The sequence below is a fragment of the Nyctereutes procyonoides genome, unplaced genomic scaffold, assembly GCF_905146905.1.
Source record: "Nyctereutes procyonoides isolate TBG_1078 unplaced genomic scaffold, NYPRO_anot_genome, whole genome shotgun sequence".
Classification (NCBI taxonomy): domain Eukaryota; kingdom Metazoa; phylum Chordata; class Mammalia; order Carnivora; family Canidae; genus Nyctereutes; species Nyctereutes procyonoides.
This window is the reverse complement of record NW_026575052.1, coordinates 13721675-13748489: the sequence shown is the minus strand read 5'-3', so window position 1 is coordinate 13748489 and position 26815 is coordinate 13721675. Positions and strand designations below refer to the sequence as shown.

Genomic DNA, 26815 nt, shown 5'->3' with positions numbered 1-26815 from the left:
AGGACCCGTGCTCCTCGAGAGGAGAGGGTCGGAACGGAAAGGGGCGTGAAGACTCGGGCTTCCGAAGGGTAAGAGCGGAGCCGCGAGGACTTGGGCTCCTAAGAGACAGAAGCGGGACGGTGAAGATCCACGCTCCTAAGGATTCAGAAACAGGGCAGCGAGGACTCAGAGAACACTTGGGTTTGGAAGGAACCGCAGCGGGCAGTGAAGATGGGCTTCTCTGGGGACGGGATCAGGGCTTGGAGACTCCGAAGTACCTGAGGGAACCGGGCAGTGAGGACCCGAGCTCCCCCAAAGCGGGGAGTGTAAGGGGGTCATGGCTGCGAGGAGATCAGCCTCCAAGGGAAAGGGAGAGAGTTTGGAAAAGATCTAGGGATCCGTTTTTTTCTTTTTCTTTTTTTTTTTCTTCTTTCCCCATCACATTCTCTGAATCCTGAGTGGTAAAGGATGTATTCAGGGGAAGAAGACCCTTCCTTCGCGCTGCCTGCTCGGCGTTTGGCAGGCTTTTCTTGTGTCAGATACTTTATCTAGGAAAGCCCACATGCAAGCATCTCCGTTTTCTGCTTCATTCTTAACGAAGCTCTGATGTGAAGTCGAAGCCGTTTGAACTCAGTTCTACGCTCGATAAGTGCTTTAAATACCATTCCACTTGACCCTGATGGAGCACAGATCTCTGCATATCAAACCAAAGAATGTTAGACGGGAGGACAGGATGGCCCAGAAAGATAATCTTTTTTAAACTCCTGTTTTATATGTAAAGAGGCTAAGGTCCAAAGAAGGCACAGGATGGAGGTGAGGCAATGATTGATTAGATCATAATTTTGATAATAGTACCCTGCTGTGCCCAGGAAGTAGGAGGACCTTGGCTAATATCCTTGAAAACATGCTTCTGGAATCTTTGCTTTAACGTCAGACTCAAGAGGGAAATTTTTACAAATTGAGTACTTTATTTTGAGGCTTGTCACTATATTGACCTCGATACAGTGAATCTCACTTAACCAGTTGAGAGAACCTTTAAACCCGTCCACCCAAAGAAATACAGTAAGCTGTTTGGAAAGTTGAAGTTAAGTAAGTTGTATCCTGTATTTTTAGTATAAGCATTTACTGGAGGTGGCTGCTTTTAGATAAGAATGTCAGGGATACTTGGGCCAGTCACTTCCCTTCAATAATATCTCTTACTGAAACCTACTCAGACTAATTAGGCACCATCATAAGCACTTCCAAATGTTGTATCATTTAATTATCACAGCCCCACAGGTTAGATGTTGGGAGTCCCATCACATAGATATGGAAATTGATTCCGAGAGATTAAGTCACCCTGCCTGAAAACACATGGTACTAAGTGACCCAGCCCCAGTCAAACCCAGTTATGTGTTTGACTAACTTTTTTTCTACTTTTCTTTTTTTTTTTTTAATTAATTTATTTATTTATTTATGATAGTCACACACAGAGAGAGAGAATGAGGCAGAGACATAGGGAGAGGGAGAAGCAGGCTCCATGCACCGGGAGCCCGACGTGGGACTCGATCCCGGGTCCCCAGGATCGCGCCCTGGGCCAAAGGCAGGCGCCAAACCGCTGCGCCACCCAGGGATCCCCTTTTTTCTACTTTTCTAAGTGAATTCTTCTCCATATATCAGTTTGCCCATCAACAAAATAGAAATAAGAGTTATACAGAACATATCATTGAATGAAAGCACTCTCCTCCTCTTTAAGATGTCTCTTAATGTCAAGTACTATAACTTGTTAGGGTCCTTATCTAGTATAGTATTTGAGGAGAACTAAATTTCTGTGTTTTTAAATAAGCATAAGGCAGTCAAGATAGAAAAATGGGACCTGAATAGAGCTTTTCTTCACAATAGAGTAAGATATATTTAATTTTAAATTTAAGAGGCCAAGAAAGACCAAATTGAAGAACAAGAACTTAAATTGGATTAACATTACAATTAATTGTAACATGAAGTAGATGATCAGGGAAGTTGGGCTAACTTAGCTGAAACTACTGTTTTTTCCCAAAGGGTTAGACTATTTGCAAATGCCTCTACTGTATGCAAGTGATCAAAACTTACACCAAATTATGAAGTAAAGCATGCCCATGCCACCATTTCAAAGTACTTGATGGTTTAATTAATGGTAACTTATTCCTGAGTTAATATCCTCATTTACATTTGCAAAATGTACTTATTTCACTCATTTGTGGCTCTAGCATTGAGTTATTATAATAGTATTTCAAAGGACCTGATCAGAAAATCATTGTTAGAGCAGATATGAATATAGAACATATTACTTTTGACCTGCAGTCTTCATGGAAAGCCCCCAGATACTTTGGAGATAAGATTCCATCAGTGTTTAGATTGTACTGTGCGTGCAGTACAGGTGTGCTGGGTGCAGAAGACAAACTGAAATTGGTACATAATGAACTTAATCTGAAAATCTTACATTAATTCTTAAAGCCAGAAGGGATTTTAAAATTTGTCTGATCCTACTCAATTATAGATGTAGAAACTCTGGTCAAAGGAAGCTTACATAACTCAGTGGCAGAAGTAGGATGATACCTAACCCTCTTGACTTCAGTCTTCCCTATGCCATAGTACCTCTTATCAGCCTCTTGTTGACTATTTACCACTACCATTTTATTTTTTAGTCACTGTTGTTTTTTTCAATGTCTATAGTCAAAAAAATGGTTATAGGAGGCCACATCACATACTACAATGGGAAAACCTTTTAGTTTTAATATGCTGATTTTTAGAACTAAGATCTAGAAAAGAAGAGCATATATATTTTATAATATTAGCAAACATTTATTTGTACTTTCCGTGTGCCGGGCACTCTTCAAGGTGCTTTATATACAGAAACTCAATATATTGTCACAGGGATCCCTGGGTGGCCCAGCGGTTTGGCGCCTGCCTTTGGCCCAGGGCGTGATCCTGGAGACCCGGGATCAAATCCCACGTCGGGCTCCCGGTACATGGAGCCTGCTTCTCCCTCTGCCTATGTCTCTGCCTCTCTCTCTCTCTCTGTGTGACTATCATAAATAAATAAAAATTTAAAAAAATATATATATTGTCACAATAATCCCATGAGATATATATACTTTATGACTAAATTTTTCAAATGAGGAAATTATTTAGGCATAAAGAGATTAGATAACTTGCTCAGGGACATAAAGCTAATTAATAAGTGGCAGAGTTGGTACTTGAACCCAGACACTGCCACCAGAGTCCATGCCCTTGAGCACTCTACTGCCTTTCTGTTAAATCAAAACTACCTAAATGGGACCAAACTAGTCAAAGGACTAGTGGGAAAAAAAAATCCATGTTTCTGTTGCTCTCAAGTCTTACAGAATGCAATTAGTTGATTTTTTTTTTTTTTAGGCTGGGAAATAGGAGTTCGTTTATTTATTTATTTATTTATTTATTTATTTATTTGTTTGTTTGTTTATTTTTTAGGAGTTCATTTAGATACATCTAGAAGCAGTGAGGAGAGAAACAGGTAGAAAACCCAGTCATTAAGTTAAGTCATTCACCACGATGATAGGGCTTTTATGCTATCAGCCTGGTAGTCTCCTTCACTCCAGCATTTGTTTAAATAACTCCTAAACATTTCAGAAGTTAAAGGGTTTTAAAGACAATCTGGTCTTCTACTCCTTTACTCTCTTCACTTAAAAAAAAAAAATTTTTTTAGAGGGAGGGAATCTGTAGGGTGCTTGGCTGGCTCAGGTGGAGGAGCATGCAATTTTTGATCTCAGGATTTTAAGTTCAAGCCCCCAACATTGGGTGTCAACTTAGAAATAAAATCTTAAAAAAAAAATCTGTTAATGGAACAGATGTCTCTAAACAGCTATGGTCTTATAACTAATACAAGCCATCCCCACATCTCTTACCCTCTGAAAAATCAGATCCTCTTTATACAGTAATGGGGTTACAACTCGGTTTCTGTTTGAGGTACAAGCTGTTAGAAGGAAAAGCAGTTAGGGCTTGTTGTCCTGAGCCTGTCAACCATAGTTTAAATGCAGCTGGTAAGGGGGAGGGTGGATAGACCCAGTATTTAATTGAACTCCCAGCCACATAATCTTGTTTTGATAAAATTACTAAATAATTTTTACTCTAGATAACTGGGGCATGGACTTTCTGGACTTATTCTGTAAATACCATAGCATGTGATTTCCACATAGTAAATGCTAGTTTACTATTATAATTGTTAACTGTCCCACAGTTAATGTCTCTGTTTTTACACTGTACTACTTCCCTATTTCTTGGCATTCCAAGTAAGTAAGCATTAGAAATTTGAGTAGCCCAAAGGCAACCATGGTATATTACATAATAGAATTCAGGTTATTTACAGTTACTTCATTCCATTGTGCTTGGTCAGCATCATCCATAATTTGACTTGATGAAAGTTGTCAGTAAACAGGTAATTTGGAAGTGGAGGCATTGACCATTTCAGAATGGTTGTGATGTTTTATTTTTAAATTTCTGTACCAAAAATCCACCCTTTTGAGGGTACAGTTCTATGAGTTGTGACAAATGCATACTGTCACATAAGCACCGTAACACTCTTACCTAAAAGTTCCACCACCCCCAAAATTTCCTTTATGCTGCTCCTTTGTAGTCCAATCCTAGCCTACCCCAAGCCACTGGCAACCACTAATCTGTTCTCTCCATCCATATAGTTTTGCCTTTTCCAGAGTGTCATATAAATGGAATCATACAGTCAGTAGCCTTTTGAGTCTTGCCTCTTCCACTTAGCATATGCATTTGAGGTTATCAATGTTGTTGCACATATCAGTAGTTCTTACTATTGCTAAGTAGTATTCCATTGTATGGATATATAGTCATAGTTCACCCATTGAAGAATACTGGATTGTTTCCAGCTTTTGACAGTTATAAATAATGTTGCTATAAACATTCACATACCAATTTTTGTTGAATATAAGTTTTTATTTCTTTAGGGTAAATACCAAAGAGTGGGATTACTGGGTCATATAAGTATATATTTAACATTTTTTAAAAGATTTTATTTATTTGACAGAGCACAAGGAGGGGGAGCGGCAGGCAGAAGGGAAGGAAGAAGCAGGCTCCCCACTGAGCAAGGAGCCCGATGTGGGGCTTGATCCCCAAGGTCCTGGGATCATGACCTGAGCTGAAGGCAGGACGCTTAAGCCACCCAGGCAACCCTATATATTTATCTTTATAAGAAACTGCCGGGATGTCTGGGTGGCTCAGTGGTTGAGCGTCTGCCTTCGGCCCAGGGCTTGGTCCTGGAGTTCTGGGATCGAGTCCCGCATTGGGCTCCCTGCGTGAAGCCTGCTTCTCCCTCTCCCTCTGCCTATGTCTCTGTCTGAATAAAATCTTAAAAAAAAAAAAAAAGAAAAGAAAAAAGAAAAACTGCCAAACCGGGGTGCTTAGATGGCTCAGTTGGTCAGGCATCTGCCTTCCACTCAGGTCATGATGCCCGGATCCTAAGATCCAGCCCTGAGTCAGGCTCTCTGCTTGTCAGGGAGTCAGTTTCTGCCTTTGCCCCTCTACCCCACTTGTGGTTGGTATGTCACTCTCTCTCCCTGTCTCTCAGATAAATACATAAGATCTTGAAAAAAAAAAATACCAAAGTTTTCCAAAGAGATTGTACCATTTTACATTCACACAGAAATGTATGACGTTTTCAGTTATTCAATTACCTCTCCAGCACTTGCCTATTTAAAAAATTTTTATTCTAATAGTATTTAGTGGTTACTCATTTGCCTAATTGCATTTCCCAGATGACTAATGATATTGAATATCTTTTCATGTGTTTATTTGCCATCTGTATATCTTCTTAGGTGAGGGATCTGTTCAGAAGTTTTGCCCATTTTTTAATTGGGCTGTTTGTTTTCTTATTGTTTAATTTTGAGAGTTCTTTATATATCCTGGATACGAGTTGTCAGATACGTAATTTGTAAATATTTTCTTTTAGTCTATGACTAAAGTCATAAGTCATAAAGTCATTTGACATATGACTAAGTCAAAAGACTTAGTCTTTTGTCTTTTTAAAAGATTTTATTCATTTATTCATGAGAGAGAGAGAGAGAGACAGAGACAGAGAGACAGAGAGACAGAGGGAGAAGCAGGCTCCATGCAAGGAACCTGATGTGGGACTCGATCCTGAGACTCTGGGACCACACTCTGAGCCAAAGGCAGACACTCAACTGCTGAGCCACCCAGGCATCCCTTCCCTGTGCTTTCTTGTAAAAGTTTTATAGTTTTCTATTTTTAAGTCTGTGATTACTTTTGAGTTTGTTTTTGTATAAGGTGTGAGATATAGATCAATGTTCATTTTTGTTGTTACTGATATATTTTTTTGTTATTTTTAAGATTTTTTTTTTTAATCTTAGACATGTGCAACATAGGGGAAAGGCAGAGGGATGGGAGAGAGAATCTCAAACAGACTCCCTACTGAGCACAGAGCCCAACAGAGTGTGATCCCTTGACCCTGAAATCATAACCTGAGCTGAAATCAAGAGTCAATTACTCGACTAACTGAGCCATCCAGGCGCCCCGATTTTTTGTTATATTTTTAAAAACAGTTGTCAGAATTACCTATTTTTTCAGAGGAAACATCCAGTAGTATGCTAATTCTTTTTTCATAGATAACATATGCAGAATTTGGGGTGTACAATGAAAAGTAAATATTCCCCTTTGGTCCCGTAGGCCACCCAGATACTACCGTTCCCCTCCCCACCAAGGTAATTGCTGTTATCAGTTTATGTATCTTTCCAGGAATAATTTATGCATTTATAATTATATGTCTTTTAATAAATGACAAATTATACTCTTCCATACCTTGCATTTTCTTTTTTTTTTAATTTTTTTTTAATTTTTATTTATTTATGATAGTCACACACACACACAGAGAGAGAGAGGCAGAGACACAGGCAGAGGGAGAAGCAGGCTCCATGCACCGGGAGCCCGATGTGGGATTCGATCCCAGGTCTCCAGGATCGCGCCCTGGGCCAAAGGCAGGCGCCAAACCGCTGCGCCACCCAGGGATCCCCATACCTTGCATTTTCAATGAACAGTGTATCTTAAAGGTCACTTCATGAGCTTCCTTGTTTTACCAAAGCAGTTTTATTGAGATGCTATTCACATATCATACAATTCACCATTATCAGATGTACGGTTCAGTGGCATTTTTGGATGTTCAGGGTTGTGCAGTTATCATCATAATCTAATTTCAGATTATTTTTATCCCCCTAAAATAAATCCTCTATCATCAGCAGTCAATCCCTATCCCTCTCCTACCCTCCTCCGTCCTGGCAACCACTAATCTACTTTCTGTGTGTGTAGATTTGTCTATTCTGGACATTTCATATAAATGGAATCATACATGTGGTCTTTTTGACTGAATTCTTTCATTTATTGTTGTTTTTAATTTTTAAAATTTTATTTAAGTAACTCTACACCCAACATGGGGCTTTAACTCACAACCGAGATCAAGAGTCGTGTGCTCTTCTAACTGAGCCAGCCAGGCAGTCCTGGATTCTTTCATTCAGCTTAATATTTCCATGAGTCTTACGCTTTTCAATATATTTCACTATGTGGTTATGCCCTAATTTATTTAACTATATCAGTTTTTTTAAATATTTTATTTATTTATTTGAGAGAGTGTGAATGAGTGAGCCTGAGAACACGAATGGGGAGCGGGGCAGAGGGAGAGGTAGAATCAGAGTCCCCTCTGAGCCCAGAACTCCAGGATCATGACCTAAGCCAGAGGCAGACGCTTAAGTGACTGAGCCACGCAGGCACCCCTATTTAGCTACATCACTTTTGATGGACATTTAGGTTGATACTCCTCACATGTATAGTATTCTGTTTACATAGAAGTCCAAGCTTTGCACAGTGGAAGTATCATAGACAATGACGTTTATCGGAGGCGGATTATTGCTAATTGAAACCTTTACATAGAAGCCCAACTATAGGACAGTCCCGGGTGGCTCAGCGGTTTAGCGCTGCCTTCACTCCAAGTCGTGATCTTGGAGACCCAGGATCGAGTCCCACGTCAGGCTCCCTGCGTGGAGCCTGCTTCTCCCTCTCTCTGCCTGTGTCTCTGCCGCTGTGTGTGTGTTATTCTCTCATGAATAAATAAAATATTTTTTAAAAAGTCCAACTATAATATAAATTGCTAAAGATGGAACTATGGGGGCAGCCCGGGTGGCTCAGTGGTTTAGCGCCTGCCTTCAGCCCAGGGCGTGATCCTGGAGACCCAAGATCGAGTCCCACATCAGGCTCTCTGCGTGGAGCCTGCTTCTCCCTCTGCCTGTGTCTCTGCCTCTCTCTCTCTCTGTGTCTCTCATGAATAAATAAATAAAATCTTTAAAAATAAAGATGGAACTATGGGATCAAAACGATATGTTTTTCTTTTTTTTTTAAAGAGAGAACACATGTGTGAGCAGGGTGGGGGAATGCCAGAGGGAGAGAATCTTAAGCAGGCTCCATGCTCAGCATGTAGCCCGACTTGGGGCTTGATCTCATGACTTTGAATCATGACATGAGCCAAATCAAGAATCAGACACTCAACTGACTGAGCCACCTAGATACCGTAATACATCTTTTCTAATTATGGTAGTACTGCCAAGTAGCTGTTTGTAGAGACCAACAAATTTAATATCCTCCCCCTCCTGTCCAACAATGTGTGAAATGACTATTTCTTTATAAAACTTTCAAACAATATGTATACAACTTTTTCATCATTGCCAAAGGAAGATTTTTTTTTAAAGATTTTATTTATTTATTCATGAGAGACACAGAAAGAGAGAGAGAAGCAGAGACACAGGCAGAGGGAGAAGCAGGCTTTATGCAGGGAGCCCGATGCGGGACTCGATCCTGGGTCTCCAGGATCAGGCCCTGGGCTGAAGGCGGCACTAAACCGCTGAGCCACCAGGGCTGCCCGGAAGAATGGTTTTAATTTGTATTTTTATTATGAATGAGAATAAGGGTTATTTCATACCTTTAAGAACTATTTTAATTTATTGTATTGTCGGGGGGTTTTTTGTTTGTTTTTTTGGTTTGTTTTTGCAATTTTTCTTTGGGTGTTTGGGTGCTTATTGAAGTATAGGTTTTTTTATATGTAACAGAAATTAGTCCTTTGTCTTTGATACATTCCATATATTTTTGCTAGTTTGTCTTTTGTCCTTTAACTTTATTATGTTTGTTGCCATGCAGACGTTTTAATTTTTATTTAAAATTTGTTTTTCTTTCTTTTCATTTTTCTTTTTTTAAAAGATTTATTTATTTATTAAGGGAGGGGGGTGGCAAAGACATAGGCAGAGGGAGAAGCAGGCTCCATGCAGGGAGCCCGATGTGGGACTCAATCTGGGGACTCCGGGATCACGACCCATGCCGAAGGCAGATGCACAACCACTGAGCCACCCAGGCATTCCTATTTATTTATTTTTCAAGCATTTTTTTTATATGATTGAACATGTCAGTCTTTTATGGCTCCTGGGCTTTGCATCATCTTTAGGAGGGTTTCTCTCTCTCTGTCTCTCTCTCTCTTTTTAAAGATTTGATTTATTTAGAGAGAGAGAAAGAGGCCAAGTGAGTAGGAACACAAGCAGGGGTCAGGGCCTGCAAGAAGGAGAAAGAGAATCCCAAACGGACTCCACGAGCCTGATGCAGGACATGATCCCACAACCCCGAGCTCATGACCTGGGCCAAACTCAAGAGTTGGCAGCTTAACTGACACACCCAGGCGCCTGTGAGAAGTGCTTTTCATTTACTGCTGAGAATATTTTTTCCTGTTTTTAAAAGTTGAGATAATTGTAGATCTATGCACAGTCAATAAGAAATAATACAGAGAATTCCCTTGTGAACTTTGCTCAGTTTTCCTCAATGGTAACATTTTGAAAGACTGTTGTCTACTGTGACAATCAGGATATCAACATTGATATAATCCACCAGTCTTACTCAGATTTACCTAGTTTTACTTGTATTCATTTGTGGCTGTATATGCATTAAGTCTATACAATTTAGTCATTTTTGTAGATTATTATTATTTTTTAGCAAAAGGTGAAAGATTTATTCGATCTGAAGAGAAACCAGAGTATTTTTTTTTTTGTAGATTCTTTAATCCATCATCACAGATGATGATTCCATCACAAAGGTCCTCCTATTGCCCTTTTATAACCACATCTGGTTCCCTGCCAGCCCTGACAGCCTCACTAATCTATCCTCTATTCCTAACATTTTGTCATTTCAAAAATGTTATATAAATGTAACCCTTTTTAAAAAGATTTTATTTATTTAAAAGAAAGAGTGAGTGAGAGAGAGTGAGCACAAGCAGGGCAGAGGTAGAGGCAGAGGGACAAGCAGACTCCTCACTGAGCAGGGAACCCGATGCAGGACTTGATCCCAGAACCCTGCGATCATGAGTTCAGGGCAGACACTTAACCAACTGAGCCACCTCAGTGCCCCAGATGTACTCTTTTTGTATTGACTTTTGTTCAGCATAATTCTCTGGAAGTTTGTCCAAGTTATGTTTATGAAGGTTTTTTTTTTTTTTTTTTTAAAGATTTCTATTTATGAGAGTGAAAGCACGAGTGCAAACAGTGAAGGGGCAGAGGGAGAAGCAGACTCCCCACTGGGCAGGGAACCTGTTGTGGGCTCCATCCCAAGGCCCCAGACCTGAGCCGAAGGCAAACATTTAACTGACTGAGTCACTCTGGTACCCCAAGTTTTTTTCTTTTTATTGATATGTAATTTTCCATGGTATGGTTTACCACATTCACTTCTTGAGAGACACCTGAACTGATTACAGTTGACTATTACAAATAAGGCTACTGTGAATATTCATGTATAGGTTTTAGTGTGAATGTTAGTTTTCATTTCTCTAAGATAAAAGCCTAAGACTTGAATTGTTGGGTCATATAATAGTTGCATGTTGAGATTTTCTTTTTCTGAGTCAACTTTATTGAGGTATAATTTGCCTACAATAAAATGAGCACATTGTAAGTAATTTGATGAGTTTTGATAAATGTATGCAGTTGTGTAAACAACACCCCATTTAAGATGTAGAGTGTTTAATCCACCCCGCAAACTGCCCCCATGTCCCTGTGCAGTCTCTGCCCCATCTATTGCTAGAGATCAGTTTTTAAATCATTAGAGATTAGAATTTCATATAAATGGAATCATACAATATATGTTCTTTTGAGACTGGCTTTTCTTTCTTTTTTTTTTTTCTTAAATATTTTAAGTTATCTCTGTTGTTTTGTGTTTTAGTGATTTGTTCTCCCCCGCGCCTTTTTTTAAAGTAGGCTCCACTACTAACATGGGGCTTGAACTCACAGCCCTGAGATTAAGAGTTACATGCTCTTTGGGATACCTGTGTGGCTCAGTTGGTTAAGCATCTTGATTAAGACTGCTTGATTTTGGCTTATGTCATGATCTTGGGAGGTGGGATCGAGCCCTGGGTCCGGCTACACACACACACTAAGTGCAGAGTCTGCTTGTCCCTCTCCCTTTGCTCTTCTCCCCACTTTGCACACATGCATTTGCACTCACTCTCTCTAAAATAAATCTTTAAAAAAAGAGTTGCATGCCCTACTGACTAAGCCAGCCAGATGCTCCTCCCTTTTTCATTTATTTATTTATTTATTTATTTATTTATTTATTTATTTATTTATTTATTTATTTTTAAGATTTTATTTATTTATTCATGAGAGACACAGGGAGAGAGAGGCAGAAACGCAGGCAGAAGGAGAAGCGGGCTCCATGCAGGGAGCCCGAAATGGGACTCGATCCCGGGTCTCCAGGATCACACCCCAGGCTGAAGGCGGCGCTAAACCACTGAGCCACTGGGGCTCCCCTCCCTTTTTCTCTTTAAAATGAACTATTTCTTAGAACAGTTTTAGCTTTATAGAAAAATTGGAAAGATAATACAGTTTCCGTACACTCTGCACTGAATTTCTCCATAATAACATCTTACATTAGTATGGCACATTTGTTCCAACTAATGAACCAATATTGATGTATTGGTTCAGTATTATTGGTTCAGTATCATCGGTTCGGTATTATTAACTGAAGTCCATGATTTATTCAGATCTTAGTCTTTCCATTTGTCTTCATGTCTCTTTTGGCTCCTCTGTGATAGTATATACTTAAATTTTTTAAGAAACTGCAAACTATTTTTGCAGAGTGGCTATACTGTTTCCATTCCCACTGGCAATGTACCAGTGATCCAGTTTCTCTTCATCCTTGTCAACATTGGTGCTATCACTATTTTTTATTTTAGTCATTCTGATAGATGTGTGGTTTTATCTCATTGCAGATCTTTTTTTTTTTAAGATTTTATTTATTCATTTATTAGAGAGAGAGAGAGCACAAGCAGAGGGAGGAGGAGAAGCAGGCAGGGAGCCCCATGTTGGGCCTGATCCCAGAACCCTGGGATCATGACCGCAGCCTAATGCAGACACTTAGCCGGCTGAGCCACCCAGGTGTAACCTCATTGCAGGGTTAATTTGCCTTCCTTTAGTAACTGAAGATGTTGAACATCTTTTCATGTGCTTCATTTGCCATCTGAGTATCTTTGGTGAAATGTCTGGTAGTATCTTCTCTCCATTTTGTGACTGAATTACTTAAAAAAAAACTGTTGAGTTTTGAGAGTTCTTTACGCATTCTGGTTACAAGTCTTTTGTTTGATATGTAGTTTGTAAATATTTTCTCATAGTCTATAGCTTGTCTTTTTATCCTTTCCACATGGGGCTTTCACAGAAGAAACTTTTATTTTGATGAGGGCCAATTTTTCAGCATTTCCTTTTATTGATTGTGCATTTGGTGTCAAGTCTAAGAACCTTGCCTAGCTAGAGCCCAAAGATTTTTTCCTGTTTTTTTCTAAAAGTTTTATTAGTTGTACATTTTACTTTAAAGTTTATGATCCAGGGTGCCTTGATGGCTCAGTTGATTAAGTGTCTGCTTTTGGCTCAGGTTGTGGTCTCAGGGTCCTGGAATTGAGCCCCACATCAGGTTCCCAGCTCAGCGGGGAACTTGCTTCTCCCTCTCCCCCATGCTTGTGTTCTTTCTATCTCTCTTTCTCTCCCTCTCTCTCAAACAGAATCTTAAAAAAATAATAATAATGAAGTCTATGATCCATTTTGAATTAGTTTTTGTACAAAATGAGAGGTTTAGATTTCAGAATTTTTAAAAATCTCCTATATTCTAGCATATTATTTTATATTTAAGGTTTAAGTATTTGATCCAACTGAAATAGAGGAGTGTATGAGGGAGGAATATATAGTCCCCTCTCATTCCAGGTGGATCAAATATTTAAATTTTAAACATGAACCAGATGTTTTCCAGATGTACTCATATACCATAATTTATTCAATGATCTATATTTTCCCTCTGCTAAATGGAATGAACATTAGTATATAGGTTTGCGTAGGAGCACAAGTATTCATTTTTCTGGGATAATTACTGGGAGTATAATCCTTTACTTATTTCGGTAAGGGGCGGGAGATTTGATTTATCGTCCTTAATTGTGGTATGATTTATATACAGTAAAATGCACGGATCTTAAATATTCAGTGTGATGTATTTGACATAAGCCCATGTAATCATCACCCATCTGAATGTAGTATTTTAGGGGATCCCTGGGTGGCCCAGCGGTTTAGCGCCTGCCTTTGGCCCAGGGCGCGATCCTGGAGTCCTGGGATCGAGTCCCACGTCGGGCTCCTGGCATGGAACCTGCTTCTCCCTCCTCCTGTGTCTCTGCCTCTCTCTCTGTCTCTTTCTCTCTATGTCTATCACGAATAAATAAATACATCTTAAAAAAAATGTAGTATTTTAAATCCAACCCAATAAAGGAATAGTCTAGGAAACTAAGGGCAGTGTCAGTCTGGTAATGAGTGTCTGGGTATTATCTGTTGTTTGTTTGTTTGTTTGTTTAATGAAAGAAGTAGCTGGCTTACACAGAATTACTGAAAATGCAGAAGTATTGTTTGCTCTTCAGCAAAACAGTGTAGTAAAGTGCTAGTTTCTGAGGGAGAAACTCAGATTTTTCTTACATTGCACGGATTCCCTGTATTTCCTTAATAGCCAGCCATTGGAGCGATTCTTTAAGGTTAATTCCTAATTTTTTTATTTTTATTTTTTAAAAGATTTTATTTATTCATGAGAGAGTGAGAGAGAGGCAGAGACACAGGCAGAAGGAGAAGCAGGCTTCCCACAGGTAGCCTGATGTGGAACTCGATCCCAGGGTCTTAGGATCAGGCCCTGAGCCGAGGGTAGACACTCATACACTGAGGCACCCAGGCATCTCAGGTTAATTCCTAATTTAATAAATGATTGTTCATATTTGGTGCTGAGAAGATAGGCTATTTTTTGGTCTACAGGTCTTAGTATAGAAACTCTATTATATGGAAATCCCTGTTTAAAAAAAAGTCTTATTTTGAGCAATACTCAGTTCTATTTGGGAAGCCCCTTGAAGGTTGTGGGACTTATTTGAAAGGTATAATATGTTCAATATGGTAAACATACTGATAATCTTTAATAAAGCTCTTTCATAGCTTGCTGTGGGGAAATAGTTTGGCTTTATAGCATTACAGAATTATTACCATGTTAACAATATTTCCCTATTCCTGATTCTTCCGTTAATAACATTTATGGGTAAAGAAAAAGAAAGCATATGGTTAAAAAACAAACAGGTGACCCAATGTTCTGCTGTCCCCCTCAGCTGATTCTTGGACAAGTTTCTCTTGATCACTTAACCAGTGCGTAGTTAGTTGCTTTTATTAAGGGCAAACCAGGAAAGGTGATTTCTCAGAGAGTTAGTTTGCTGGGGAGGAACTCAGCAATAGGGGGCAAGAGTTGATAGGTATAGATATTCGTTCAGGTTGCTAAGCTTCAACAAGTTCTGAAAACCACTGCCATGATTCCTGCAGGTTCGTTTCACCATTTTGGCAAGTTTTCATATGCTGCTAGCTTATTCCTAACAATAGAACATTGTTTTATTGGAAGAGAATCTATATCACTATAATCATCATTAATTTCAAAAGTTGTGTGTGAAAGAGATGGAGATGTTTTCCTCACTGTCCAGTATGAATAGGAGACAAGAACAAGGATGTGTTTTGCCACATCCAGTTTGCTAGGATCCTGGTCAGTGAAGTTGTGCCAGGCCACGCAACTGAAATAGTCCTGTGGCAAGGGTGGTGGTTGATGCCAGTTGTTCATTTACAGGTAGCTTTTGAAAATGGCTGCCTCTCATTTCACCGGGCTCACAGCCGTTGCTGATGTAATTAAAGATCTAGACACTCAGATAGCTGTAAGTAAGCTCGTTGAGGCCACTGTTGGCAGAACTCAGTAAATGTGCTTCTGATCTTGATGACACCAAAGCTGCTGTCCACAGAGTCCACCTCATGGCTTTAAAATTTAGGAGTATTGGCTACTCCAGGCTAGGGACTCTGCATGTACTTAAAAGAGTGCTAACACTCAGAGAAAATTTGCTCTTGATGACAAAGAACAGCTTACTTTTAACGGTTGCTAAAAATTGTGTTTATTAGACATAGACCTGACATAGATTTAAGCATGTTTTGAAGTGCCAAAATGAACTAATCTGTTTTCTTAAGTTTTGTGACTGGGTTTTAAGTATGTTATTGTGCCACGATTTATTTGAATTTAACATTATTTGCTGTTCAAAAATAATGCATGTAGTACCTAACCAAGTATTCGATTTTTACAAAGTCTTCAAAAATGTCTTACTCATTCTAGTTTATTTTTGTACATAGATTTCTCGTTTCATTTACTTTCTGCCTTATTTAATTTTGTGAACTATTTCATTTCACGTTTGGAGAAGAGATGGTTTCTAAATGTGAGGTGAGAGCAATGAACATTCTTCATTCCCTCCATTTTTAATGTACAGGTACCAAATGGTGACTGTCCCAGCTACCCTGAAGACCCTTCAAGTCTGACAGACCTTCTATAATTTTACTTTCACACCTTATCCTTTATTAAAGGTGTTTCTGGAGCTAGTTCTCTTGTTTTCCTTCTACAGTTGATTGGCCTTGGTCCTCACAGCTCCAAAAAGAAACAGGATCTAGATAAGCTCTATGAGCTGAAGTCCAAAGCTCGGCAGATTATGAACCAGTTTGGCCCCTCAGCCCTAATCAACCTCTCCAATTTCTCATCCATAAAACCGGAACCAGCCAGCACCCCTCCACAAGGCTCCATGGCCAATAGCACTACAGTGGTAAAGATTCCAGGCACTCCTGGGACAGGAGGGCGTCTCAGCCCTGAGAACAATCAGGTATCATCTCTTCCTTTTTTCTCTCCTAGGCATCTCTTATCTGTGATTTGAACCAGTAATGCTTTGAGAGTTGTTGATCTCAGATGCTACCTCTTCCTCTCAGCTGGAAAAGAAAGCCTTTTTTTTCCTTTGGACTTCTAAAGTTCTTTATCGAATGATCATGTACAACATTGATCAGTGTTTACTCTGCAGTGTTTATGTGTGCGTATGTATATGTACATACAGTTACACACAAACAACGTATTGCCTATGACAGGTTTTTATATATGTATATAGAAAAAATATATATATGCTTCTTATATGCTATATAATCCTTAAATAAAATAGTAAAATATCTAATGGATTCATTATTCATTATCCCTGTAATAAAAATACCATTGCCTCTAGTCTTTTCTCCTTCTAGTTTGTCCAGCTGCTGCCATTATTAACTTTCTACACTGGTTCTAAAATCAGCCCCCCACCCCCACCCCTTTCTGTCCATGATTCTGATTCTGCCCTCCAGAGCCACAAGAGGCAAGAAATAAGTATAGTCTCTTGTCTTGGGCCTTGTAGGCGGAATAGAATAAGAGGGAGAGACATTTCAAGAAAATGGTGGGAGGGACTAGCAAAGATAAGTAGGGAGGGTTGGGCAGATAGGAAGCTAACGTGTGTTAAATATGGAGTCTGTTGGAACAGGAGGGAGGTAAAATTGTATAGGAGGGTCATGGGAGAATATACTGGGCAGATACTAGTCAGTCTCCTTTGAAACTTTTGATCATTAGACAGTCTTTGCAAATATTTAATAGAGGAATAAGAGTAACAATAAAAAAGTCATGTCTTAGGAGGACTAACTTGGCAGTATGTGGACAAGAAACGTAGGAACCATGGCAGACTGAGAGAAGACAAAGTCTAAAACTTTCACAGTAAATCAAAACATAGAATGAAGACTTGCACTAAGGGGTAATACTAGAATGGATAAATCTGACACATATTAACAAATATTCATCTAAAAATTTTGTTCTTTATTTCCAAGATAATACATGCTATCACAGAAACTTATACAGAAGAATAAAGAGCCCATAATTCTACTGCCAAGCCAAAATAACTATGATTAGCATTTTGATGTATATTGTTTATTGGCAAGTGTATGTGACATGACATTTCCTTTATGAAAGAGAGATCATAGTTGTACACACACAAATATTAGACAGAGATGAACACATGGTCCCTGCCCTCAGGGAGCTTTCAGCCTATTGAGTCAGAAACAGGCAAGCTTATAAATATAGGCAGTGACAGAAGGGTGCACTGGGTACAGTGGAGGCCAAAGGAGTAATTCCTTTTACCTGGGTGGGCTAGGAAAAGCAGAAAGAAGGCACCATGGACTGAGCATATAGGAGAAAGGATGGAAGAGCATGTCCAAAGGCAACAGAGGCATGGTACAAGTTGTGGTCAGAAAATTGCAAATAGAAGGTAAGGCACAGTGAGCAAAAGAGGCATAAATAAACTGACAGATGTTGGCCTCTCTTGCACACTGCTCTTTCAGCCTTTCCCTGGGCTACTTCTGTCATGAGAGTATAGTCTTGTAGCATTCTACTGGGTCAGCCACACTGTTAACTTCTGGAAAGTAGAAACTAAACCCAACACATAGACAGCATTTCTTCATTAGAGGGTAACACGGTGTTCTGTTTCCTTAATACTTGGCTGAACAATCTTCTCCCAATTAACTGTAGGTATTGACCAAGAAGAAATTACAAGACTTAGTAAGAGAAGTGGATCCTAATGAGCAATTGGATGAAGATGTGGAGGAGGTAAGGTGGGGTTGGGCACCCCATAGTCCATGTCCCTGAGAGCCAAAACAGGACAGTGGTTAAGAGCACAGACTTTACAGGCAGATAGATCTGAATTTGGATCTTGGATCTGCCACTTCCCAGCTTTGTATCTGTGGGCAAGTCACTTAAGCTTTCTGAGACTCTACTTCCTTTTGTGTTGGTGGAGTGTGGTACTATTTACCAGTAGGGTTATCCTGAGAGTCCCGTGGAATCACTGTAAAGCAGTCATCTAGGAGAATGCCTAGCACTTTATACCTAGCAGCTGCCGCTACTTTTGCTTGGCAAAAAGGATTTAGTTTGCTGCTCATAGGCATTCACTTTCAACAATTTTGGTTGTTTCTATAATATTCCTCCATATTTCTAAGTAATACGCTGAAACAGATACTCTTTGATTTCTGTCTACTGACTTCTGTTAGATGAGAATTTTGTTAAGCCCCTCGCACATGTCCATCCATGCTTTCCTTTCCCTCATTTTTCCAATATAGGTTGATCTCAGCTTTTGGATAACTCAGAAATCAGTATTTAAATTATTCTGACCAAGTACATATTGTTCACCACTGAACCAAGTCCTGCTTTGTACTACATATTAAAGTTGATAATTGACTTTTTAAAATTTAAAGATATTATTTTTTTATTTTTAAATTTTTTATTAAAGATTTTTATTTAGGGCAGCCCCAGTGGCGCAGCGGTTTAGCGCCGCCTGCAGCCCGGGGTGTGATCCTGGAGACCTGGGATTGAGTCCCACATCGGGCTCCTTGCATGGAGCCTGCTTCTCCCTCTGCCTGTGTCTCTGACTTTCTCTCTCTCTCTCTCTGTGTGTGTCTTATGGATAAATAAATAAAATCTTTAAAAAAAATAAAGATTTTTATTTATTAGAGAGAGAAAAAAGAGTGAGAGAACACATGAAGGAGAGGGAGGGGGAGAGAAGCAGACTCCTCGCCAAGCAAGAAGCCCGATGCAGGGCTCGAGCCCAGGACCCTGGGATCGTGACCTGAGCCAAAGGCAGACTCTTAACCAACTGAACCACCCAGGAGTCCCATATTTTATTTTTTTTAAGTAATCTCTGTACCCAATATGGGGCTCAAATTTACAACCCTGAGATCAAGAGTCGCACACTATACAGACTGAACTAGTCAGGCCACCCCCTTGATTGACTTATTTTTATTTAGTTTCTGCCATTTTTGTTCTCCTTTGCTATCAGCTCCAGTGTACACCTATCAACATTGTTTTCCAAATGGAAAAATAATCACAGATTTGGGTCCTCCCCTCCCTTAGATTTCACTCTCAGAAACCTCCAATGTTCTGGTCTGATTAATTTTAGGCCACTTGAACAAACCCCTCCTGCGTCTTCCTTTTGCTATTTTTTTTTCTCTTTGGCTCTCTTATTTCCTAGATCCTACATCCTCTTCTTTACTCCCTTTTTTTGTTAGAGCACTTTTTTGTTGTTGTTGTTGTTGTTACTGCCTACAAAAGGATGAATGAGAGGCAAATGTTTGAAAATATCTACATTCTTACCTCACACTTAATTTTTAGCTTGAATGGATTTAGAATTAGATTATGAAAATATTTTTTTCCTTTCAATCGTGAAGGCATAACTCCATTGTTCTCAAAAATCTATTAAGAAATCATGCAGGGTGTCTGGCTGACTCACTCCATAGAGCATGCAACTCTTGACCTTAGGGTCATGAGTTCAGCAAGGAGGCTGCTTAAAAAAAGAAATCTTTTTTTAACTTTTTTTTTTTAAATATTCTGCTTATTTATTCATGAGAGACACAGAGAGAGAAGTAGAGACAGAGAGAGAGAAGAGTAGGCTTCTCGCAGGGAGCCCGATGTGGGACTCGATTCTGGGACCCAGATCACGCTCTGAGCCAAAGGCAGATAGGTGCTTAACTGCTGAGCCACCCAGGCATCCCAAAAGAAAGAAATCTTATGTTATTCTTTTTTATTATTATTATTATTTATTTATTTATTCATGAAAGACACAGAGAGATAGAGGCAGAGACACAGGCAGAGGGAGAAGCAGGCCCCTCACAGGGAGCCTGATGTGGGACTCGCTCGCTGGACTGTGGGATCACGCCCTGAGCCGAAGGCAGACGCTCAACCCCTGAGCCACCCAGGCATCCTGAAATCTTATGTTATTCTGATTCTGATTTTTTTAGTCTTCCTTTTTTTTATTCTGAAATTTCATACGAGCCTTAGTATGTATCTTTTTTCATTTATTGTGCTGGGCTCCTGAATCCTTTTACTTTGGGAATTTGAGTGCCTCATCTCCAGGATTTTTTTTTTTTTCAGATTTTATTTATTTATTAGAGCACAAGCAGGGCAAGGGGCAGAGGTAGAGGGTAGACTCCCCACTGAGCAGGGAGCCTGACATGGGGCTTGATGCCAGGACTCTGGGATTGTGACCCAAGCTGAAGGCAGAGGCTTAATTGAGCCACGTAGGCACCCATATGATGATCTTATTTATTTTGGGGTTTAGAGTTTCTTGTTTTTGTTTTTGTTTTTTGTGGGGTTTTTTTGCCTTTGCTGAGGAATATGTAGTGACAGGGAAAAGAAATACAGGTTACAAAAACAGTATGACTTCATTTTTATTTTCATTTTTTTTTAAAAGGTTTTATTTATTCATTCATGGGAGACACAGGCAGAGGGAGAAGCAGGCTCCATGCAGGGAGCCCGATGTGGGACTTGATCCCAGGACTCCGGGATCATGCCCTGGGCCAAAGGCAGGTGCTATACTGCTGAGCCACCCAGGGATCCCTATTTTCATTTTTTTACCAGAGGGAAAATATTTGCTCTCTTTGTGTGTATGTGTGGGGGTGGGGTGAGGGTGGGGGTGGGGTAGCAGTTTTATTGAAGTATAATTCATATACCAAAAAATTCACTCATTTGAAATTACAGTTCAGTTGTTCTAAGTCTTTTCACTGAATTGTGCAACTCTCAACACAATCATTTTTAAACATTTTCTTCACTCCTTAAGAAAACCTATACCTACCTGTTGGCAGTCACTCCCATTTTTTCCCAACCCCTAAAGCCCCTCTTTTTTTTTTTTTAAGATTTATTTATTTATTTATGAGAGAGAGAGAGAGAGAGAGAGAGAGAGAGGCAGGCAGAGACACAGGCAGAGGGAGAAGCAGGCTCCATGCTGGGAGCCCGACGTGGGACTGTGGGACTCGATCCCGGGACTCCAGGATCGGGCCCTGGGCCAAAGGCAGGCGCTAAACCGCTGAGCCACCCAGGTATCCCCCCCTACAGCCCTTAAGCAACTAACTGCTAATCTACTTTCTGTCTCTGTAGATTGGCTTATTCTGGACATTTCAGATAAATGGAGTCATATGATATGTGATGTTTGTGACTGGCTTCGTTTATTTAGTATAATGTTTTGGTTTTTTTTTTAGTATAATGTTTTTAAAGTTCATGTTGTAGCAGGTATGAGTACCTTATTTCTTTTTATGGCTGAATACTCTTCCATTGATTTGTTTTTTTTTTTTTTTGATTTTATTTATTTATTCATGAGAAACACACACAGAGAGAGAGGCAGAGACACAGGCAGAGGGAGAAGCAGGCAGGGAGCCCAACGTGTGACTCGATCGATCCAGGGTCTCCAGGATCACGCCCTGGGCTGAAGGTGGTGCTAAACTGCTGGGCCACCCGGGGCTGCCCCAATACTCTTCCATTGTATGGACATAAGTATTTTGTTTATCCCAGTCATCAGTTGATAAATTGTGCCCACTTTTTGGTTACTATGAATAATGTTGCATAAACATTCATGTGCAGATTTTATTTTTATTTTATTTTTTTAAAGATTTTATTTATTTATTCATGAGAGGGCAGCCCCAGTGGCACAGCAGTTTAGCACCGCCTGCAGCCCAGGGCATGATCTTGGAGACCCTGCATTGAGTCCCACGTCAGGCTCCCTGCATGGAGCCTGCTTCTCCTTCTGCCTATGTCTCTGCTTCTCTCTATATATGTCTCTCATGAATAAATTAAAAAAAAATTTAAGATTTTATTTATTTATTCAGAGAGAGAGAGAGAGAGAGAGAGGCAGAGACACAGGCAGAGGGAGAAGCAGGCTCCATGCAGGGAGCCCAATGTGGGACTCAATCCTGGAACTCCGGGATCACACCCTGAGCCAAAGGCAGATGCTCAAGCGCTGAGCCACCCAGGTGTCCCTCATGTGCAGATTTTAAACAAATTTTTGTTTTTTCTTTTTTTTTCTATATTAATGTATAGGCTTTGTGTAGAAATATGTTTTCATTTTTCTTGGTAATATACTGCAGAGTGGAATCGAGTCATGTGATAACTATGTTTTTATAACCTGTTTCTCAAAAATGCTGCATCCTTTTAGATTCCCACCAGTAGTGTGTGAGATTTCTATTTTCTTACATTAGTTTTTTGATAATTTCTTCTCTGCTTTTGCTCTATCATTCTTTTTTTTTTTTTAGATTTATTTACTTATTTGAGAGAGAGTGAGTGAGGGAGAGAATATCTAAGCAGACTCCCACTGAGCATGGAGCTTGAGGCAGAGCTTGATCTCCTGAGCCATGAATCAAGACCTGAGCTGAATCCAAGAGTAGGATGCTTAACTGACTGAGCCACCCAGGCACCCCATCTCTTTCTTCCATAGTGACGGTTGTATATTGAATCTTCAGCATTAATTCTCAGGGATTTTTTGTCTTTGCTCTCTTATTTTTCATTTCTTTAAGATTCTGAGTTCTACTTGATAGGAAGATTTCCCTTAGTTTATCTTTTAAACCTTTTAAAGTTTTTTTTTTTGGGGGGGGTTTGTTTGTGGGGTTTTTTGGAAAGATTTTATTTATTCATGAGAGACAGAGAGAGGCAGAGACAGACAGAGGGAGAAGTAGGCTTCTCTCGGAGAGCTCAGTGCAGGACTCTATCCCCGTGCCAGGATCACGCCCGGAGCCGAAGGCAGATGCTCAACTGTTGAGCCACACAGACGTCTGGGGTTTTTCTGACATAAAAATTTTAATTCCCATGAGGTTTTCTTATTGACTAATTGGTCTTTTTTTTTTTTTTTTTTAAGATTCTGTTTTATAAGTAATCTCTACACCCAAAATGGGGCTTGAACTTACAACCCCGAGATCAAGGTTGCACGGTCTATTGACTAACCCAGCCAGGTGCCCCTAATTGATCTTTTTTATCCCCAAGCCACTTTGTTCTTATTTTATGATTGTAATATCTTCTCTTACCCTTCTCTCTGAGGAATTAGATTTTTTGACATTTTCTTCTTTTCCCTGTATTATCTTAGTGTCCTCTGTGTCCGTTTTTTTCTCCTTTGGTTTATTTTCTTTTTAGTGTTGGAGATTTTCTTCACATGTTTGGTATTCTTGACTATCTGTTTTTAATGACTAAGCCACTAAAAAGCTGATTCTCTACATGTTGGTATCTGTAAGTTTTTTCTCTGGAGTCATTTAGCATCTCCAGAGAAAAGTCCTCTAGGCTCCTATCTGGAGGGTTTATCTCTAGCTTCTGATATTCTGGGAGCAAGGCAAGAGAGAAAGGCTGTGTCTGTCCCCTACCTCTGCTGTGTCTGGTTGTTCTAATCCAGAGCCATGCCTATTCAGTTCTCTAGAGAATAAACCTACTGTGTTCTAGGTCAGATGTGTGTGGGGAGGAGTAACTTGTTTGTTTTTGGAGAATGGGGGCATGGGGTCCAGTCTGTATATAGACCTATAATTTCCCAGTTTTTAGTTCCATGCCTCAGCCCAATTTTCCTTGATAGATGGCATTTCCAGATCCTGGATCTTTTAGGGATGTCAGGGGGCAAATCAGTTCAATTCTCACTGGGGTCCCCTCTGTGGGCACTTATGTTGTACCTTCTGTGTGCTAAGTCAGATCCCAATTTTCCTGTTACCTCTTTGGCAAAAATTTACTTTGAAAGTTTATTGGGATCGGGTGCCTGGATGGCTCAGTGGTTGAGGTCTGCCTTTGGCTCAGGGTATGATCCCAGAGTCTCAGGATTGAGTCCCACATTGGGCTCCCTGCAGGGAGCCTGCTTCTCCCTCTGCCTATGTCTCTGCCTCTCTCTGTGTCTCTCATGAATAAATTTTTAAAAAAAGTTTATTGGGATCTCTTAAGTTTTTCTCTCCTTTTCTTATTATCTTTGTGGATTTATATGTCTTTTTTTCCTTTACTGTTATTTTAGTGCATTTAGGGAAAGAGAGGAGGTTATTTTTGAAATTGGTCTGCCATGTTTAATCATAAATCTCTCCGTGGGGGGTACTTGGATGACTAGGTCAGTATAGCATGTGACTCTTGGTCTTGGGGTGGTGAATTCAAGCCCCATGTTGGGCATAGAGCTAACTTAAAAAAAAAAAAAAAGCGAAAGGAAGGAAGGAATCTCTCCATTAGATGGCATCCATTTGGTTTCATAGGAAGATGACAATGTAGCGGCCGAGATGGCTCAGATGGGAGAGCGTTAGACTGAGGAAGATGACAATGTGATAGTGGCCTAGCAAAATAAGGAATGTCTTCTGTGGTTTTAATTTTATTTTTGGTCAGTAGAGGAAGCCATGGGGATTGTATTAACTGATGAAAATTCCAGTTTTTTCACATAGATTTTTAGCTTCGCAATTCTGACTTTACTCTTCACATAGTCCAGGATAATTGATAATGAAGTGGAAAGAACCCAAGTTTTGGATATGGAACCTCGAAGTCAAATCGTGATTCCACTCTTTAACAGTTGCGTGTCCAGGAGTTAGCACCCTTCTGTATAGAAGGAAGATAAAATCCATGCCCCATTTTTTTCCACAGGATTAGTATAAGGACTTTAGAAACTAAGAGTGAGGAAGTATAATGATTCACTTTTGTTTTCCCACATAATTCTGAAGAAAACATGAGAGTGAGGGTGAGGGCTGGTTGAAGCCTCTAGGTAGAAAGTATGAGAGTCCTCAGAATGGTGTGAGTTGCAGTCAACCTGCTTAATGAGTTGATGTGTTTCTTTTTTTTTTTTTTTTAGTTGATGTGTTTCTAGTGTTGTCCTCACTCCTCCTCATCCTCACCTTAGCCCAAATGCTGATTCCAGGCCTTCTAATAGAAAGCCTAACAAAATACGTGATTCAAGCAGACAGTTGTCTCAGCAACAGGAGCTTACTCTGCCAATGTCATGGTTACTCTCCCCCACTTTTGTCTTCCCCAGATGCTGCTGCAGATTGCTGATGATTTTATTGAGAGTGTGGTGACAGCAGCCTGCCAGCTTGCTCGGCATCGCAAGTCCAGCACCCTGGAGGTGAAAGATGTCCAGCTGCATCTAGGTATGGGGTCTTGTTTCTCCCTAAGGCATCCACACTCTTCCTCCTTCAGGACTACCAGGAAAGTGTAGTCAGAGGAACTTTCCTGTCAGGATTAGACTTTGGGGCTCTGGGGTAGATGTATTCATTAAGTAGTAGCATTACACAGAGAAGAAAAATCCATCGATGGTCTGGAGAATGATCCTGTACGCATTGGGTTTGCCACTTTCTGTCTGTTATCACCTTGTCTTTCCTACTTACTTTCTCTTAGAGCCTCTTTCCTCATTTGTAAAGCAGAGATCATAATATCCTTATAGAGTGATAGTGAAAATTATGGGTTATGTTTTAGGTGACCAGCTTGGGGCCTGGCACAAAGTAAGAGTTTTGTAAATGTAGCTATTATGTCTCCACCATTTAAATAATGGTATTTCAAAAAATAAATAATAAATAAATAAGTAAATAAGTAAATAAGTAAATAAATAAATAAATAAATAAATAAATAAAGGTATTTCTTTTCTAGTTTTTAGCCTATTTATGCATTCCCCTTCCCCAAATTATAAGCATAATATACATATAATTAATTCAAGCTTGGGTTTTTCTGATAGATGCTTATCTAACATTGATAACCATAACCACTTGGGAAATGAATAAGCTCCTCTGCATTGATTACAATGTGCTCAAAAGAAAGTGAACAATCTTGTGAGTACAAAGATAATCAGGTCAAAAAACAAAACAAAACAAAACCAAAGATAATCAGGTCAACTGAATGAGGCAGAAGATATTAAGAGATTCAGTATAGATCAGCTCATGAGTAATTACTGAAAAGCTTTCTTCCCAGTGTCAGGAAGATGTGGCTTGGGGAGGAGCTGGTAGTCTTGGTAGAATAACACATTTATGGTTAGCATTGCTGCAGGCATTAGTAACAGATGACAGACATTCCAATTATCTATTATTAGGTAACAATCTTAAAACAGTAACAGTGGCTTAATACAGTAGCAATCGTTTATTCTGTTCATGTCTGAGGGTTGACTGGCTTAGCTAGGCAGTTTTGCTGAGGGTCTCATATAATTAAAGTCAAGTGGTAGCTGGGGCTGAGATTATTTTGAAAGAAGATGTATTAGTCTCCTAGGGCTGCTGTAACAAAGTGCCACAAACTAGGTATCTTCAAACAACAAAATGTAGGGACACCTGGGTGGCTCAGCCGTTGGACATCTGCCTTTGGCTTAGGGTGTGATCCTGTAGTCCTGGGATCCAGTCCTATGTCAGGCTTCCTGCATGGAGCCTGCTTCTCCCTCTGCCTGTGCCTCTTCCTCTCTTTCTGTGTGTCTTTCATGAATAATTAAATAACATCTTTAAAAAAAGTATTCTCTCACATTTCTGGAGGCCAAAAATCTAAAATCAAGTTATCAGCAGAGCCATGATCTGTCCAACGCTTCTACAAAGAATCCTTCCTTGCCTTTTCCTAGCTGCTGGAGGTGGCTAGCAGTCCT

At 39.8% G+C, this 26815-nt stretch overlaps 1 protein-coding gene and 1 pseudogene across 2 annotated transcripts in view; both read left to right on the top strand.

Annotated features, from left to right (window-relative positions):
• Positions 1 to 26815, top strand: part of TAF12 (TATA-box binding protein associated factor 12) — a 33650-nt gene that overhangs the window by 369 nt on the left and 6466 nt on the right. Inside the window, exons 2-5 of one of the 2 annotated variants that reach the window (XM_055330999.1) lie at positions 15205 to 15289; positions 16019 to 16270; positions 17980 to 18057; positions 25235 to 25349. In XM_055330999.1, the coding sequence (XP_055186974.1) occupies positions 15218 to 15289; positions 16019 to 16270; positions 17980 to 18057; positions 25235 to 25349 (517 nt within the window). In that variant the 5' untranslated portion in view covers positions 15205 to 15217. The remainder of the gene's footprint in view (positions 1 to 15204; positions 15290 to 16018; positions 16271 to 17979; positions 18058 to 25234; positions 25350 to 26815) is intronic. The other variant, XM_055330998.1, reaches the window with a different exon arrangement.
• Positions 7862 to 7944, top strand: LOC129514345 (U4 spliceosomal RNA; annotated as a pseudogene).